Source organism: Ctenocephalides felis, unplaced genomic scaffold (genome assembly GCF_003426905.1).
Source record: "Ctenocephalides felis isolate EL2017-DRISC unplaced genomic scaffold, ASM342690v1 CF-g0.4_SCAFFOLD_00478, whole genome shotgun sequence".
In the NCBI taxonomy this organism is placed as follows: Eukaryota; Metazoa; Arthropoda; class Insecta; order Siphonaptera; family Pulicidae; genus Ctenocephalides; species Ctenocephalides felis.
The window spans coordinates 4,542-21,680 of NW_020536632.1; the positions used below are offsets into that span (position 1 = coordinate 4,542).

The 17,139-nt window shown below is 29.2% G+C and overlaps 1 protein-coding gene across 1 annotated transcript; it reads left to right on the forward strand.

Annotated features, from left to right (window-relative positions):
- Nucleotides 1-328: 328 nt before the first annotated feature.
- On the forward strand, nucleotides 329-1,627 carry LOC113365525 (maternal protein exuperantia-1-like). The gene is made up of 2 exons (XM_026607065.1): nucleotides 329-336; nucleotides 424-1,627. Exons 1-2 carry the CDS (start codon nucleotides 329-331, stop codon nucleotides 1,625-1,627), a joined length of 1,212 nt encoding a protein of 403 aa, XP_026462850.1.
- Nucleotides 1,628-17,139: the final 15,512 nt, after the last annotated feature.

The following is a 17,139-nucleotide window of genomic DNA, read 5'->3' on the forward strand; positions in this document are numbered from 1 at the left end:
TAATAAATAATGTATTTGAAAATTTTCAAAACAATTATTGATTATTTTCATTTCACGAATGTTTAATTACGGTACGGGAAGTTCCAGCAATTTGCCTTAAGGCACGATGCCATGCGCCCCACTAGTAATAAAATTCCAATTAGTGCAGTCGATCCACTAAGAAAGAATCAAATGACCAGCAAATGGGCGGATGATGCCGAATATATTTTTTGTAGAATGTTCTGAAAACAAATGACAAACTCGCATTCTGACATTTATCAAACAAACAAAGTAGAAATCAAATCTCATTGTAAAATTAATTTATCGGTGAATGTTTTCTGCTGAAACAATGATTCGGTAAGCTCTTAACAAGTATACGATTGACTTTTAAACTCACATTGTTTGACTATTTTCTTACATATAAAAGATTTGTCAACGTTTCAGAGGTGATCAAAGTAAGGACAACATTGTTAAGAAGCCAGAGAGGAAGAAGGCTACTGAAGGCAAAAAACATAAGTCTAAATGCCTTCCAGCAGGCAAATACTGCCTTATCAGTTGTGATATGGATACAACTGGACGGAGGTTAAAAGATGAAATATGCCATATAGCAGCATACACTCCGACTAGCCAATTTTCCCAGTATATCATGCCTTATGAAAATTTAAACCCGAGGGCCAGGCGAAGACATAATATTCGTGTTACAACTGATGGCCGTTTTAGAGTTTTGAGAAGCAATATAAACAATAAGGTTATAAGAACGAAGTCAGAAATATTTGGGTTAATAGATTTTTTGAATTGGCTAGCAGAAGTCAAGTCAAAGTCAGATAGAGCAGGTGTAATTCTCATATTTCATGAACCTAAGAAAATGGTATCTTACATGCTCTTAGAAGCTCTTCAACGTTACCATTTACTTGGAAAGTTTAGTGAAATTGTTAAGGGTTTTGCAAATGGACATGCATTAGCCGAAGAGAAATGTTCAGCTACCATGAAGTCTCTTAACCTTAAAGTTTTATCCAGAGTCTTACTAGATCGCGAAGAACAATTCGATAATGCATCAAATAGAGCAAAAATTATTTGGGAAATAGCTCAACATCTTGGTCAAGGTGAACAAAAGAACTTAGCAGCTGGTATTGGAGATCCAAATCGTGTAATATTAGGCAACATGGTTGAAGTAGTTCGCCAGTATTCCCATTCTATTTTTGTAGAATTAATTGAACTAAAAGAACTGCGCAAAGTAGCTGAAAGAAGTAGCTCATTCCAGCCAATATTTAGTGCAGCTAGGAAAATGAATTATCGGGATATTCAGCGCACAAATGTTTTAAGATCAATATTGGCTGAAGGCAAATCTGATTATAATACTATGAAAAGCACTTATGATACAAATGGAAAACAAGGCCTAATAAAGGAATTGGCCAAATTGCAAATTACAAGGAAAGATCAACAATATGATTTATTAGAGATATTGGACTCACATTTTGATCCAAAACGTACTGCTACATTCCCCAATACAAAAACGCCAAGAAAAACTGTAAATAGGAAATTAATTAAGACTGTTAGCAGTGATGATAGTGGAGCTGTGTCTCTTGATACAACTAGAACAACTTCTCCTTTAAAGAATGCTGCAGATAACACTGTGAAGACTAATTAATTTTAATGCCAGATAATCTTGATTTTTGATATACATATGTTGGTATGTAGTTATGAATTTAATATACTTTAATAAAACCTATTCAAATAATCATAATTCATATTTTTTAAGTTTGATTTAAGAAATCTTAATGTATAACTTTAATTTAAATGTTTAGAGCTGCAAAGTTTTATGATACATTTTTAGCTCAACACTTTTTATAAATTCAGTTTTTGTTAATATCGAGAAGTCATACAGATTATGTTTGTGATTCATCGGTTTGGATTTACTAAATGGGCATTATTGAATAGTATTATTTTAAATTGTAACTTATATTCATTAAACTTTCTCTTAATATTTTTTGTTTATCTTGCTGAATGTATAAATTTATGAAAAACTATACATTTGAAATTACTTGAGAAAATACGAATTGTGAAATTCTTCAAATGAAAATTGATAATTTTGTAATAAGGGAAGACTGCAATTTATTGTGCAATGTAATAAAAAGTAAATGTAATTTGAAAGGCAGGTTGGCATTCAGTTTTCCGAATTTTCTAAATATAAGAAAACTATATCTGCCATATTCTGCCCTATTTAGGAAGTGCAGAAAATCATTTATGCTTTGCTATAATGAACTTGATAAGGCTTATCTTGAAAACAATATAATTATAGCAAATATGTATAAGAAACTACCAGAACTGTATATGTATAAGAAACTATACAAGAAAATACCAGTGAATGGAAGTTGATTATATATCAGCTTTTTAAAATGTTTGTAACTTTCAAGATAATCAGGGCTTAAAGCTCCGCGGGTAAAAGGTTTTACATGCTTGTACAGCAGCTTCACTCCTTTCGTAGTGAAAAAGAAAGAACTCAAAAGATGTAACAATTATTTGCTAAACACTTTTCAGATTAGGTTCATCCGCTAATAAAAATAATTACGACATTAACATAATGATCACATAATATATCTATTACGTCCAATATTACCAACAAAAATTAATAAATCTAAAATTTTTACATCTATATTTATTTTTAATTTGCGGATACTCATATGTATATAGACATTCTATAATTGCTAAAGAAGAAGTTTTTGTTCTAAAAAAGTAATTAAGGTTTGGTACGGCAAGTTCCAGCGATTTGCCTTAAAGCACGATGCCATACACTACTAGTTTATGTGTTATATTTACACTGAACTCATTATACAAATATACACACATATAAGTAAATGCATCCAAACAAACAAAAATTTATAAACAATGCATAAACAAGCAAATGCAAATAAACATAATTTATTAAGTACAAGATAATATATTTTTGACAAATATCTCAATTCGTCACTATGATAAAATATGAAATAAGTTGATGAAATTAAAAATTAACATACAATATCAAAGACAATCTCTTCATACAATGTGTGCTTAAGACCGTTCGCGCACATAGAATATTAGTAAACATTGTTTGACATATTACTCTTAATAGACAAATACACACTAAGGGAATGTTACCACGACTAAACAGCATAGGTAACTACATCTTCTAAATGCATAATAATTAGATTCTGTAATTTTGGTAACAAAGCTGAATGCAAATTTACATACATCTAGGAGAGACTAATATCTAAACTCTACGGAATAGTCGTATAGTCGCTTCCGCATGTTTTGTTGTCGAGGATTGTCTAACATGTTTATATGCGAGGAACAACAAACTATATAACATATATATGTATATATATATATATATATATATATATATATATATATATATATATACACTTAGTTTATTGCTTTATTAAATGGTTTAATAACATATCTTGAGATGAGTTCAAATCTTCGAGTTACATCCATAATACTTTACGACTGCCATATTTTATTAGATTTTAATAAAGTTTGAAAAAAAAGATAAATGAAAAAGTATGTGATTATATCATACCAGTGGCCTAAATTGATAATTTGGATTTTAATAGTAGTATAAATAAAAATGACCTAAAAGCCATTTAACTTACAGATATACAAAAATTGTTAATACACATCTTAACTACTAATTCGAGTAAAAAAGGTCTAATAACAAATTTCCAAAATTTGTTCCACGATTTAAATAATATTGTTCAATTTATAATTGGAGTATTAAATAAAATTGACTTTTCTCATTTTGTTACCTTTCAAAAAAAAATGTTTTTGCGTAATAATCCTATTTGAGAATTATGTTTTCTCGGCATTTCAAGTTATTCTGCATCGTCTGACTACCAAATTGGAAAGTATGTGTGAGTGATAAAAAATGACTTTCTCAAAACTGCTGCGCCAATTGTAAAAATTCATAGTTAAACGATTGCCAAAAAGTGTTAAACTTTTCGAACACTTTCGCAAAAAACTGGCATCGATTTTAAAAATTCAAAAACTACTCGAAAGATATTAGTTGGAAATTATGGTGTCGGCCTATTCGTTTCTTGGTAGTAAATTGTGAAAAAAATGATTTTAATGAAACTTTGTATGATGATATTGCTCAAGGTCTTATTAACAAACATCGTATTAAATATTAAGGACTATGAAAAGTACTTTTTTTAATTTTATTTTATTGTCAAAAACTATCAGAAAAAGTACAATCATATGAGCTATTTGGCTTTTATCATTCCCACACACACATACATACACAGAAAGTAATTCGGTTATAAAAAATATCAAAATTTTCAATAAGGAGCATGTCAAAATTTCAAAATTCAAGATTTAAAAGTTTCTAAATTTCAGTTTTTATGAAGCAAATTGATTAAATTGACATGCCTTCAAACAAATTGTCATTTACACTTATTTTACATTTTTTAACTTTCCGTAGGGTAAGTTATAGTAATCGCATAAAAATTGAAAATAAAAATTTTTGCATATCTGTACGTTTAAAAGTCTGAACATTTTAGCATACCTTAAAAATATGGAATGGATGGCCATGTTAACGGGACGATTTGGGCCGCACCGATTCAACCGATTTGCATGATTCAAAAAACGTTTGATGCCTATTTACGGGAATATGTGCTGATTCGTATTGACAAAGACAGGTCCAGCAATTTCAAAAATACGAGGTAAAATATAACAAAAATGGAATTTAGTTTTTGAGAGAACGGATCATCCGATTTGAATGATTAGAAAAACATTTTATTTGTATGGATGGCGTAGAGAATTGATTTAATTTTTTGGAAGATATGCAGCGGTTTCGACGAACCGATAAAAAAAGTTGGAAAAAATAGCTTTTGGCGGTCAAAAATAATCATTAGATATTTAAACATCAAATTTTACAGATATTGTAATAATAAATACAAATTGTTTATATTTCGATGGCCTCCGTACCGTAGACTTAACCCTTTCGACTCGGATACCGCCGAGCAAAATCTGGCGGCAAAATTCATATAAATCTCGAAATTCTCGTGTGGAAAGTGTTAAAATGTTCAACCATTAAACTACGAAACAATGCAGCCCTCGCTCGTTTCGATGAAAATAGCCACATAGCGCTAAATCTCTAAGTTTAAAAAAATAAAAATTTTCAAAAAAATTCAAATTTTCAAAAATAATACGGAAAGGTCCGGCAAATTGCCTTGAGGCACGATACCATGCACCACTACATATTTTTAAACTTTTATTTTTATTTTTATTTTTAAATCTGTTTTTCACAAAATTCAGAATTCCGAACCATAATAAAATATTTTTTCGATGGATTTGATCAGTGCGTCCACCGACCGTATGTTTATGGCGCAGCAGCGAGATCTGTCGGTATGTGCAGCATTGTATTGCGCGCGATGCAAGTATTCTAATTTATATCTAACGTGTCATCCTTTATACTCGGAAGTGGGTCATCTAGAAACGACCGTGGCGCTGAAGCGGCGCTTGCACGCAAAACTTCGCGCCAAAACATATGGCCCACATATGAAAACGCTGTCGGACGTGCTTTATGCCATGGCGTGCTGGCATTCGATGTGTGATAAACGTGCTAGAATCGAAATATATATTTGTTTTAGGTTCGTAATAATATCGTCATATTTCAAACTGATAGATTTGTCAAAAACTCATAACTGATATTTTTGAATAGTTTTGAGAATATCATAGAAAATCTCAATAAAAAGTATTAATATTGGTTTTGATTACTGTTATCACATCGATGAATACACGCAATATGAATAAATTATTGTTTTATTAATGGCCGTTAACTGAAACTCATTCAAGTAATGCGGTAATATAATGACTATATATGCGGTTTTTGAAATTAAAGACAACATTAAATTATCATCGCGGTGATAGGGTATAGGGAACGGTTGTTCGACTTTTTTTTAAACAGTCATAATTTCTTCAAGTTACTAGGAAGAAAAGTAGATTTAAGTCCACAACCCAGGAACGGTTGTGGCAGATATAAAATTAGGTTTGGAACAATAGATATAAACACCAAAATCGTTTATAATAATTGTTTATAATTGTTGTTAACTATAACATAACGCAACATAAATATTCAAACAAAGCTTATAAACACTTAAAATAGAACAATTTACAAAGTTAACAAGAATTCTTTGTAAAATCTTTATTTTTCTTATATTGAATTTTCCACCACAAAATCAGAATAGTTTGGCCGTTGTGAAGACTGTCACTAGCGTACATTAGTTTATTTAGGCACAAAATGCAAATGAAAATTTATTTTTAATATAAAGGCGTATTTTAAAATCTACAAGACCACCATATACATTCTGAAAGAGCTGAGAGGAAAAGTATGTAAACTAGTACTTTATTGACAGTATGTTTCACAACTCACAGAATGCAAAGATTCCAAATATATAAAAATAATCAGCAGCCAAAAATAACAGCAATAGAAATTAAATGTAATATGTTGACAAAGTTTTCAATATAAACTAACTACATGATAAACCCCCGAGATATTCTTTACGCACGTCACAAAGTAAAAAGTACAAGGCGTCTCCACCGTATTAAAATTCTCTAACAAGAGGTTCAGGTTTAATCATTCGCAATTTTGATATGGAATTTACAAATGGTTTATAACATCAAAATAATAAAATAGCTTTAATTAAAAGCAAAAGTGTATAATTCAAATCCTTTCAACTTTATATCTTTCATTATTTTAATTTGATCTATGGTTTAATTGCTCTTTGTAAAATAAATTGAGCAAAAGCATTCATAATTTTTTACACAATACACAGCTAATCAATTAATAAATTAAAATAGGTCTGCATATGTGAATTAATGCGATTGAATATACTTTCTATCAAATTTAAACACATGTGATTGCAAACAAAATATATGAGATATTCTAGAACATGCCATTCAAGTACAAAGTATATAATAGTATAAACCGTCCGAATTACGAGAAGAAAGCAAATCGTACCCTGCAAACGACCCAAAAGTTTTCGCTTGTAATGCGTTTCTTCTAGCCATCAATTAGATTTCACGCCAAAATTGTGTTCGTAATCGCAAATTAGTTTTTTACAGACCGACGCTGAAAATGTCACTTAGATATAAATTATTATCACGTCTATGGCCTAGAGGTGTAATAACGCGATAAAAACCTTTTGATTTAACTAGAATTGTTAAATATGCCGCAGGGTACATTTTATTTACAGCATATATAATGACCGTGTTTGCATGTACAAGTTTCGAAATAAATAAAAATAATAAAGTGGTACAGAAATTACAAAACTAATTGTTTATCTTGGTCGTAAAAAATATATAAATGTATAAAATAAAATAATTTAAAATTCATTAATTAGTAATAAAATCTAATATATATATATATATATATATATATATATATATATATATATATATACACACATTATGTGATGTCAACTTACAAACTCGTTACCATAATTTCATTATGCTTCTCTTTGGCATTATCATTATTATTTACAAAGTTATTTGTCAGATATTATTTGAACAAAAGAGAAGTGAATTCTATCACAAGCACCTTGTTAACTGTACTCCAATTCAATTTTAACTTCCAACTTATTAATATAACAGTTACGCAATTCGAGCCCTCGTAAACATCTACTTAGAAGTTTCAATGTTCAAGAAGCTCGATTTTCTATAGCTTTTAACTCAGCAGCTTGTAGGAGTTTAAGTAATAAGAATTTGGTTTCAGTAATAATTTGGTTATTTATCGATTATCTTGTTATCAGTATAACTTTAATTTATTTTCTTTTCGTAGCGTGAGTAAACCTGTGCATTAACGTTTCAAAATCTTTTTATTTGGACACAAAAATGTATTATGTATTTCGGACTAAAAGTAATTAGTTAAACATTACTTGTTAATTACGCATTGCAATGTTAAACACAATCGTTTTTGCATTCTACATCGCAAAGCTCGTAAGTTTTTTGTGAAGGCAGGTCCAGCTTTATTGGAGATTCAAAGGAAAATCAATGATAGATATGTAGCAAATATATAGTTTGATGTTTACATATCAAATTATCAGATGTATGTTCGCACACACACACATTGCAGAAAATGCGTAAATATTAAACAAAACTAAAACTATTTGGAATAACCAACATGGATTTTTTATAATTGTGTAGTAATATTATAAGATCGTTTAACTGCTTTATAAAATCTAGGGTTATATACAATTTATATAATTTTCTAACCAAAACTTTTCAATTTTCCTCTTATAATTTGACGATTTAATTAAAAAATATTAGAAAACTTGTTTTTAAATTGGTTTATAAAACAAAACATGTTTATCTTTTAGTGTTCTGATACAAGAATCCTTCATCATTTAGAAATTATATTAATCAATTTATATTGACCTGTTTTCATCACAGACAGTCTATGAGTAATTAATGTAAGTGCGAGAGTATCTTCATAATACTTTCTGTGATTTATTCCTTTTCATCTTTTCAATAACATTTCAAATAGCGAGTCTTTGTAACGATTAATTTTATTTAATACTATTATAACTAGGTAGTATGAATAATGCAGAATGTATTAAATATAAAGAGGTTTTATTGTAGTTTGAAATCAGATTTAATTCGGACTCGTGCTATAATGGAGATAAAGAAAACTTTGTAAATCATAAGCGTAATGAATATCTTAACTAAAAATAATACTTTCTATCTGTATATAGTTTTGAGAGCCATTCAAAAAAATCTGAAAATTTGGCATTGAATTAGATCAAGTTTTCGCAAAAATATAAACTTCACACAGTACGTATCAAGATAAAATATTAGAAAATAATAAAAACATACACCGTTTGAAGACTTTTTTATTATTTGTAATAGAATTTCATTCATATATATATATATATATATATATATATATATATATATATATATATCTATATAAAATTTAAATTCCGTATATACTAGTTGTTTTGTCCTAGGAAAACGACTTAACCCAAAGAAATCACTGTGACCTATATAAGGTAATGGCAATGCGACCAACTTTATAGTATTAGGTTCAGTGAAGAAGGGCGTTTTGCCAAGAAATTGTATTGCTGCTTATTATATCTTTGCTCGTCTAGAATTTTTCGCCTATTTACTTATATTCAAGCCTCTGACCTGTGACCTATGCGACGATTTATACAGTCTATTCGACATTTACAAGAAAATATATAAAAAGTGTCTCATAGAAAAACGAAAAGTCACTATATCTGTATACATGTCTTATCTAATGCAACTTCCCCTTGTTTTGGAAAGACACCAAAGGCAAGCTGATAAAGGATTTCGCCATATATTTCAAATAAAACACTTATGTACCGTTATAACTTATAAAATTTGGATACTTCAGGATAACTTATCAAACAATTATGGATTTTCCATATTTTTATATATACTTAATTGATATTAGATATGAATAAAAACGGCTGTACCGATTTCCAAAATATAAAAACCAATTGAAGGAAGTCTATAGATTCTCGCGTTTATTAGTTTTGTACGTTGATCAGGCAAAACATTAAGAATCTCAAACTTGTTCGAAAACTATTAGTTGGAATTTGGGCTAATTAGTTTTTGGTAAAGATCGGCCGAGTTGTTTAATCGTGATTTTGGGAATTCTCTTAATAATTTCAAAGAAACATTGCCTAGTAATAGAACTCATGAGTTAAACAAGTCTAAAATACTATAGTTATATGAAACTAGTTTTATGATAATAAAATTCATTAAGTTTTATAATATTGGACTGCCCTTCAAGACATGCACCATGCAACTTAATAGCTAAGTAAGTTTTTACAAAGGTGTACCTACTTGTGACAATTTAATTCGTTTTACGTTAAGTGATTTATAAAATTGTAAAATCAGAAAAATCTGTGCAGAAAAAAATAAATAAGAAAATAAACAATTCAAAATTTTATTATCACGTTTTCAAAAATGGCTTAATTTCAATTCTTGTTGATTCGTCTATGATTTCGTGAAACAAGCCTTAAACCAAAATGCCACTTACATTTTATATTAAATACGAACTAAGTGATGATACAATTAAATAGAATGAAAATATGAAGTTCAAATGATTTAAATACACTTTCGAAAGCAATAACTTTGATATTAAAATTTTACGTTACAATTCAATTAACGCTTCGCAAGTTGTCTCATCTGAAAAAAAATATTGTATATGCTTGAGCATATCACCTGAAATCAGTGTTCATAATAATTTAATTAAAATTAATATTAAGGCACATACTTTCAAATGTGTAACTTTATGAAGAATAACAGATTAAAAGTAAAGTAAATGCAAAAGTATAAAATTATATTAAATTTATACAATTTACATGTAACTACATTTTCATATGGCCAAGTTATTACTAATTGAAGCGGAAAATGAATAATAACATGAAATTAAACTGACTGAAAACTATTAGAAACATGCATAATTGGTTTTGTTTCTCACTCAACAAATTTTTCCTTATCACTAAATTTCTAATCAGAAAACTTTAGATTGAATCACATTCTAGCAAATCACGATGCCTTACTACTAAAAGCACAGGCCGTATTGGAAAACTTTGTAGATGTCGGTCGGACAACGATAAGTGGAGCGCGAACATAAATCACAAATAAAATAAATGACGTGCGTTGAAATAAACAAAGATGATTCCTGCTGAATCATAGACAAAATCGCAAAGAATATAGTTACAGATGTCACGACATAGTAAAGGATATTTCTAGTTTTAAGATTGTATCTTAAATCATCATAACTGTAAAAAATTGTTGAATACAAGTTTTATTTTGATATTGCTTCAACAGTAAAACTTGGATACGGTTGTGCCAGAGTACGGTAGTGACAGTCATCATAATATTCAAATATTCTGATTTTGACAAAGGGTCCAAAGAGAAAAACATGAAGTATGTTTGAACGAACAAGTTTCCATTATTACATTGAATCAGCGCACTACATTAACATGATCTGTAAACTGCTTGCTCTTAGAGAGTCATAAGAATTTTTTTATGTTCGGTATCATTTATAAGAAACTGTTACTTGTATACAGTTGATCATTGGTAGATAATTACCAGCAATTATTTTTTGCGTAGATAATTTAGTTCAGTCATAACTATAATTTGTTTTCAAAAGTGTGGCGTAGGGACACATTTCGTGACATTTATTTCTTGCACTCATTGAATAAAAATTTAAAAAATAAAGAAAAATCTAACTTAACTAAGATAAAATACGAAAAAGGGAGAGAAAGGGAATTTCGACACAAAAACAGATTTCTTGTTAACTTTGTTTATAATAATATGTTTTATTATATACTGTTATACTATATTTAAGCTGTGTTTATCATTTTTATCATTTATGATGTATTAAATAACTATGTTGTATAGTGTTACATATTTCTGACAATAAAAGTCGTTATAGAACATTTTGGTGTTTATAGCTATTGCTTTTTAACCTATGTTTATGACCGACCTGGGGGTGTGTACGGTTGTGACACTCGCCCTTTTCTTATATGATTTGAATTAATGCCTAATCTATTGTATTCAAGGATTATATGTTAGTATTTCCACGTGGACAAATGTTCAAATTACCTAAATTAGTTTCCTCTCAGCTAACTCTTAAAAAACAAAATTAGTGTTCATCAAAAAAAAGTGACACACGACTAAACCCAGTCTCTCCTAATACTAGCCATTGAAACTTACCTACTTTTTTTAAAATTACTTCTAACCAGGTACTGTTGTTAGATGAAAAGCAAAGTAATCTGATTTTTAAAAAAATATTTGAAACAATTTGTTTTACTTGATTTTGGTCCTCAAATTTATTTATCAATATAATTTTGAAAATAAAATAAATTTCGATTAAAAAACTGTACACTGTAAAACTCATGAACAATATTGAAGATACTCAAAAGCAAACAATACAATAAAACTGTAGAACGCATGTTTCCGCAAAAATATTTCCAGATGAATTATATGACGAGATAACGAATTTAAACTTAGAATGAAAAACATACATTTTTTTAAATATTATACTTATTGTTATTACTAGTTAATTAAATTGATTTTTTTTGTTTATTTAAATATATTTTTCAATTTTGTTTCAGCTGGATTTACAACTGCAAGACGAAGCTGGTGGAGATATAAGTAGTTTTGTGACAAACGGAGAATGGGAACTAATCGGTAAGAAATTTATTAAATAATATCAAATAATATTATTTGATGAGTGTATCACTCACTTAAACTTATAAGCCACACATTAGTAAATAATAATTTGTGATTATTGTCGTGTATAAAAAATATACAAATATGATCAAATTTGATAATAATTTCAAACTTATCAAATTGGGAGTGTAAATTTTAGATATTAAACTGTGATATGTATCTATACATTGTAGGTTAAAATTATAGATATGTATACAGAAATGTTCGGTTGTCGTCTATCACTGAACTGTCGAACCATAAATAAATGATTGAAATCATTCGTTACAGATCGGATCTTTACTGTTTATCTAGCGCTGTTGCTTGATTGTTGAAGCCCGAATTGGTTTTGCTTAATGGATTTGCCGTTCGGCTTCATTATTTGTATTAGCGAGGTATATAAGGGCAAGTTGTTCTGTAAAACAGAAGTGTATTATCTTAGGATAATTTGGTTTCCATAGAAAAACCATCCTAAGAGGAGTGCTATCGGGCCTTTGAGCACTTTCAATCGAATTTTCTTAATGTTGAATATCCATTTAGTTCTACTTCAGAAACTTAGTTTTTATATGCTACCATATAAAAGTTTAAATGTCAAGAATATATATATATAATTTTCACAAAAAAACTGCATTAAATTCGAAACAATTCTATTTAAAGGATAAGGTTGTTGAATTTGTATCCCATAAGATGATAATTCTATAATATATAGTGGATTTAAATGGATAGATTATCTTTGGCGTCTATTGAATATATATTTAGTTGACTTTTAATTAATAAAGATTATCGATTATTTTTTCCTTTATTAACTTCCCGAAGGAGAAGTTTATGTTTTCATAAAAAATCCGATTCGCTAATTTTATGTTTTCTCGACGTTTCAAGCCATTCTGAATCGAATGAGACCAAATTTGGAAAAAGTATGTGTGTGTATGTGTGTGTGTGTGTGAACAGATTTCTTGTCGTAAATCGACGTTTTCTCAAAAACAGTTGGACCCATTTCAAAAATTTAAAAGCCACTCGATGTATTTCGATGAGGACAATTGTTTGTCCTTTTCGTCTACGTTTTAGTCCGCAATTCTGAATCGATTTTGAAAATTCAAAAACCGTTCGAAAGATATTGGTAGGGAATCGTGCTGATTAGTTTTTGGTAGAGATCAGCCGGGCTGTTTTCTTGTAATAAGGTGTTAAACAAATTTTTTTCGTCGATTTTTATTATTATTTTTTATGACGGTAGATACCATAGTCTTCTAGATCATACTAAAATATTACGGCCCTACGACAACTCGTATAGCTTTAAAAATTCGTCAAAGTTTGCAAAAATTAGTATGGTCTTTTTGGCATTTGTCAAATTTAGAACTTTCATCGACGTTTGCATAAAAACGTCTGAACCGATTTCAGAAATTTAAAAACCATTTGATGAATTTCGATGAGGATTATCGTTTCTCAGCTTTGTGAGACGATCGGCCGAGCCGTTTCTTTGTAATTTGGAAAAAAGTGTTAAACATTTCGTCCACATTTAAACTCATACTACCGAATCGATTTTAAAAAATCAAAAACTGTTCGAATGATATTAGTTGGGAATGATACTGATTAGTTTTAGGTGAAAATCTACCAAGCCGTTTTCTTGTAATTAACGGTTGAAAAAAAAATTAAGCCGATTTTCATGGAACTTTTTTTGGCGATATATATCATGGTCTTATAGAACTTACTGAAATATTACAGCCTTACGACAAGTAGTTTAATTTTAAAAATTTATCAAAGTTTAAGAAAATGAGTAGCTCTTTTGACATTTGTTAAAAATAAAATCAGACGATTTACTTAGTATAACGATAGTGTACTTGGTCTTAATGAACATTCTAAACAATTAAAGTCTTACAAAAAATTGGCTCAATTATAAAAATTATTGATTTTTTAAAATTTGCTTCTAGAAATTACTCCGAGTTCGTGTTTGTTCGTTTCCAATTGTGTATAAGAAATCCACTTGGAATAATTTTAATTACTCATAAATTAATTTATTTTTTATTAAATCGATTATTTACACTTATCGGGAAGTTCAGGTAACTTGTTAATTTACACTTATCGGGCAGTTCTATCAGAAACGCCTGAATAGCAACCACATGGATTTTGAAAGTATTCAGTACAATTTTGTATGAGAAGTGCTAAGTACCACGCAACCTGCGAAACATTGGTCTATTTTACGGCAGAATCGGTTCCTAAATCTATTCTAAAAAGGCGAATAAATACTCGGCTGATTACAAAAGTTGCTTCTTTCTCAATATTAATCAGCTCCAAAAGTTCACATCTTAATTGCTTTTTATCCGTCCGTAAAAGGGAAGATGGAGCATAGAACTAATAGAATTTTTTCTCATCCAGGCGTAATTACGTAAGATCACGTACTAAGAACAATTGAACCGTTCAGTACATCTCAAGCAAATAACAGCCACTGAAAGTGGAACGCGAGGAGACGTACCCTGCGATTTTATATGTGTATGCCGCACCGTCGGCAATATCGACTGATTCTTACTGTATATTGAATGCAATATTCTTTCGTCTTCATGTGGTGTATGTTTGAAAAAAAAAGAACAAAATGAACGAAAATTCGATTAAAACAACAAAGAAGATTTCATCAAATGAGTAATCGGACGGAGAGAACTTTAAGCTCATTCCGTGCAGATATCTATTTATAATTAACCCCGCTTTTTCAATTTCTTTGCATAAGATGTGTATACATAAATCAACATTAACTTCTGACAAAGACTTGACAAAGGTGGTGAAATAGGTTGAATAAAGTCCTATATTCAGGATAGGAGTATTTCATACTTTGCAACAATTTAGCTTATGTCAACGTCATCGCAATGATTCATATCAAATAATATATTACTCTCTCAGAAGTTAATAGAAAAATGAGCTTATGAGATGACATTTAGATATGTATGGTGACAACTATAGGTTTACTGCGAAGTGTTACGTATACTAACTAACTATACGTAAAAGAAAAAGAACAGTATCACACTTGATTTCACCTCACAACATAATTTCTTTAATAATTTAGTCTATAATTTTCATAATCTCGTGCGATATATTAGTTACTTTTTGGCAATTATAATTTCTAAAGTACATTTTTCTTACTAATATTTTAATAAACATTATTGTTTATGTTCAAATCTGAGGTGAATTAATTTGTAGAATTTAGTTCATACGAGCACTCTTCAATATAAGATCATCTTGCTAAATATTCTATATCCAATGCCAAAGAAATGAATTTTTGACACATGAATAAAATTCAAAATCATTTTTTTTTAATAAGTATAAATAATTTTGTGTATTGTTAAGTAATTTAGTAAAGTATACCAAAATACGACATGAATTATTTTAAAATAATATTAAGTATATGCAATTTTGGACTTATTGCGTTATTTGATGAACTGAATTATTTAATTTCATAAGCCAAACATATACTGTTGACTATCTTACATTATTTTAATTTCTTGTACATCTCAGCTGCTATTCGGCAATAGTAATGTAGATATTACATTTCTCTTTTATATTATATTCTAATATTATCTAAGCTCATAATTTCAGCTAAATTCAAATTTCAAGTATATTGACATTTCCAGCATATGGCAGTTCAAATGTTTTTAATGTCAAACAATGATAAGTGGTTTTATGTGATTTTTAACTTTCGGTAGGGTAAGTTATAGTAATCGCAAAGAAATCGAAAATGAAAATTTTTATATATCTTTACGTTTCAGAGGTTTCTTAACATTTTGGCATACCTTAGAAAAAATGGATGTATGTGTGTGTGTGTGTGTGTGTGTGTGTATGTGTGTGTGTGTGTATGTATGTATGTATGTACGTGTATGTATGTACGTGTGTGTATGTATGTGCGGATACAAATTTTCGTCGACGATTTCGGGAACACGGATCAACCGATTTGAATAATTCAAAAAACATTCGATTCGTATTGATAAAGAGACGTGCTGATTAGTTTTTGGCGAAGGCAGGTCCAGCCGTTCCAAAGATACGGGGCAAAAAGTGCCGAAAACGGTAACTCAGTTTTTAAGAGAACGGAGCGTCCGATTTTAATAATTCAAAAAACATTTGACTTGTATTGACAAGATGAAGAATTGATCAAATTTTCATGAGGGCAGGTCTAGCGGTTTCGGAGATCTAACAAAAAAAAGTAAAAAAAAATGCCATTTGGCGGTCAAAAATGATCATTAGACATATGCACATCAAATTATCAGATATTTTATAGAGATTTTAACAATAAGTATAAATTTTGTTTGCATTCCTATGGGTTCCGTACCAATATTTATTCGTTAGACGCTTTGACATTTTGTCTCTATGCAGTTAAAGCAGTACGATTGCTTTGAAAAAAGATCTTCCAAAATATGCCAAAATAAAGAAAACATGATTTTTTCCAAAAAAAATTAAAAAAAAAAAAAAATTTGATTTTTTTTTTAAAAAAATTTTTTTTCAAAAAAAAGTAATTTTTTGTTTAATTTATAGTTTCTCAAAAATCTTATTTTTTCGAAGTAAATTTGTTTTAAAAATGTCAATCGTTTTTAAAAAAATAATTTTTGGTACGGGAAGTTCCAGCAATTTGCCTTAAGGCACGATGCCTTAATTGCCTTAAGACAGAATTCCACTTACAGCTAGTTGTCATTTATTTCTACAATATTACTATAGTTTTATCGTTCATTGAATCTTAACAATTTCCTTTGACAAACTCTAATAAGAATTATCAAAATCCGAATAACCGTTTAAGAGAAGTATCAAATCATACACCCGTAACTTCCCAGAGAGAACTTTGTTTTCATCAGAAAATGCGATTCTAAAATTTTTTCGGCGTTTTAAATGTTTCAGAGTCGTTTGAGCCCAAATTTGTATAATGTATGTTTGCAATGGTTTTTGACATATTGTTGACTTTTTGTC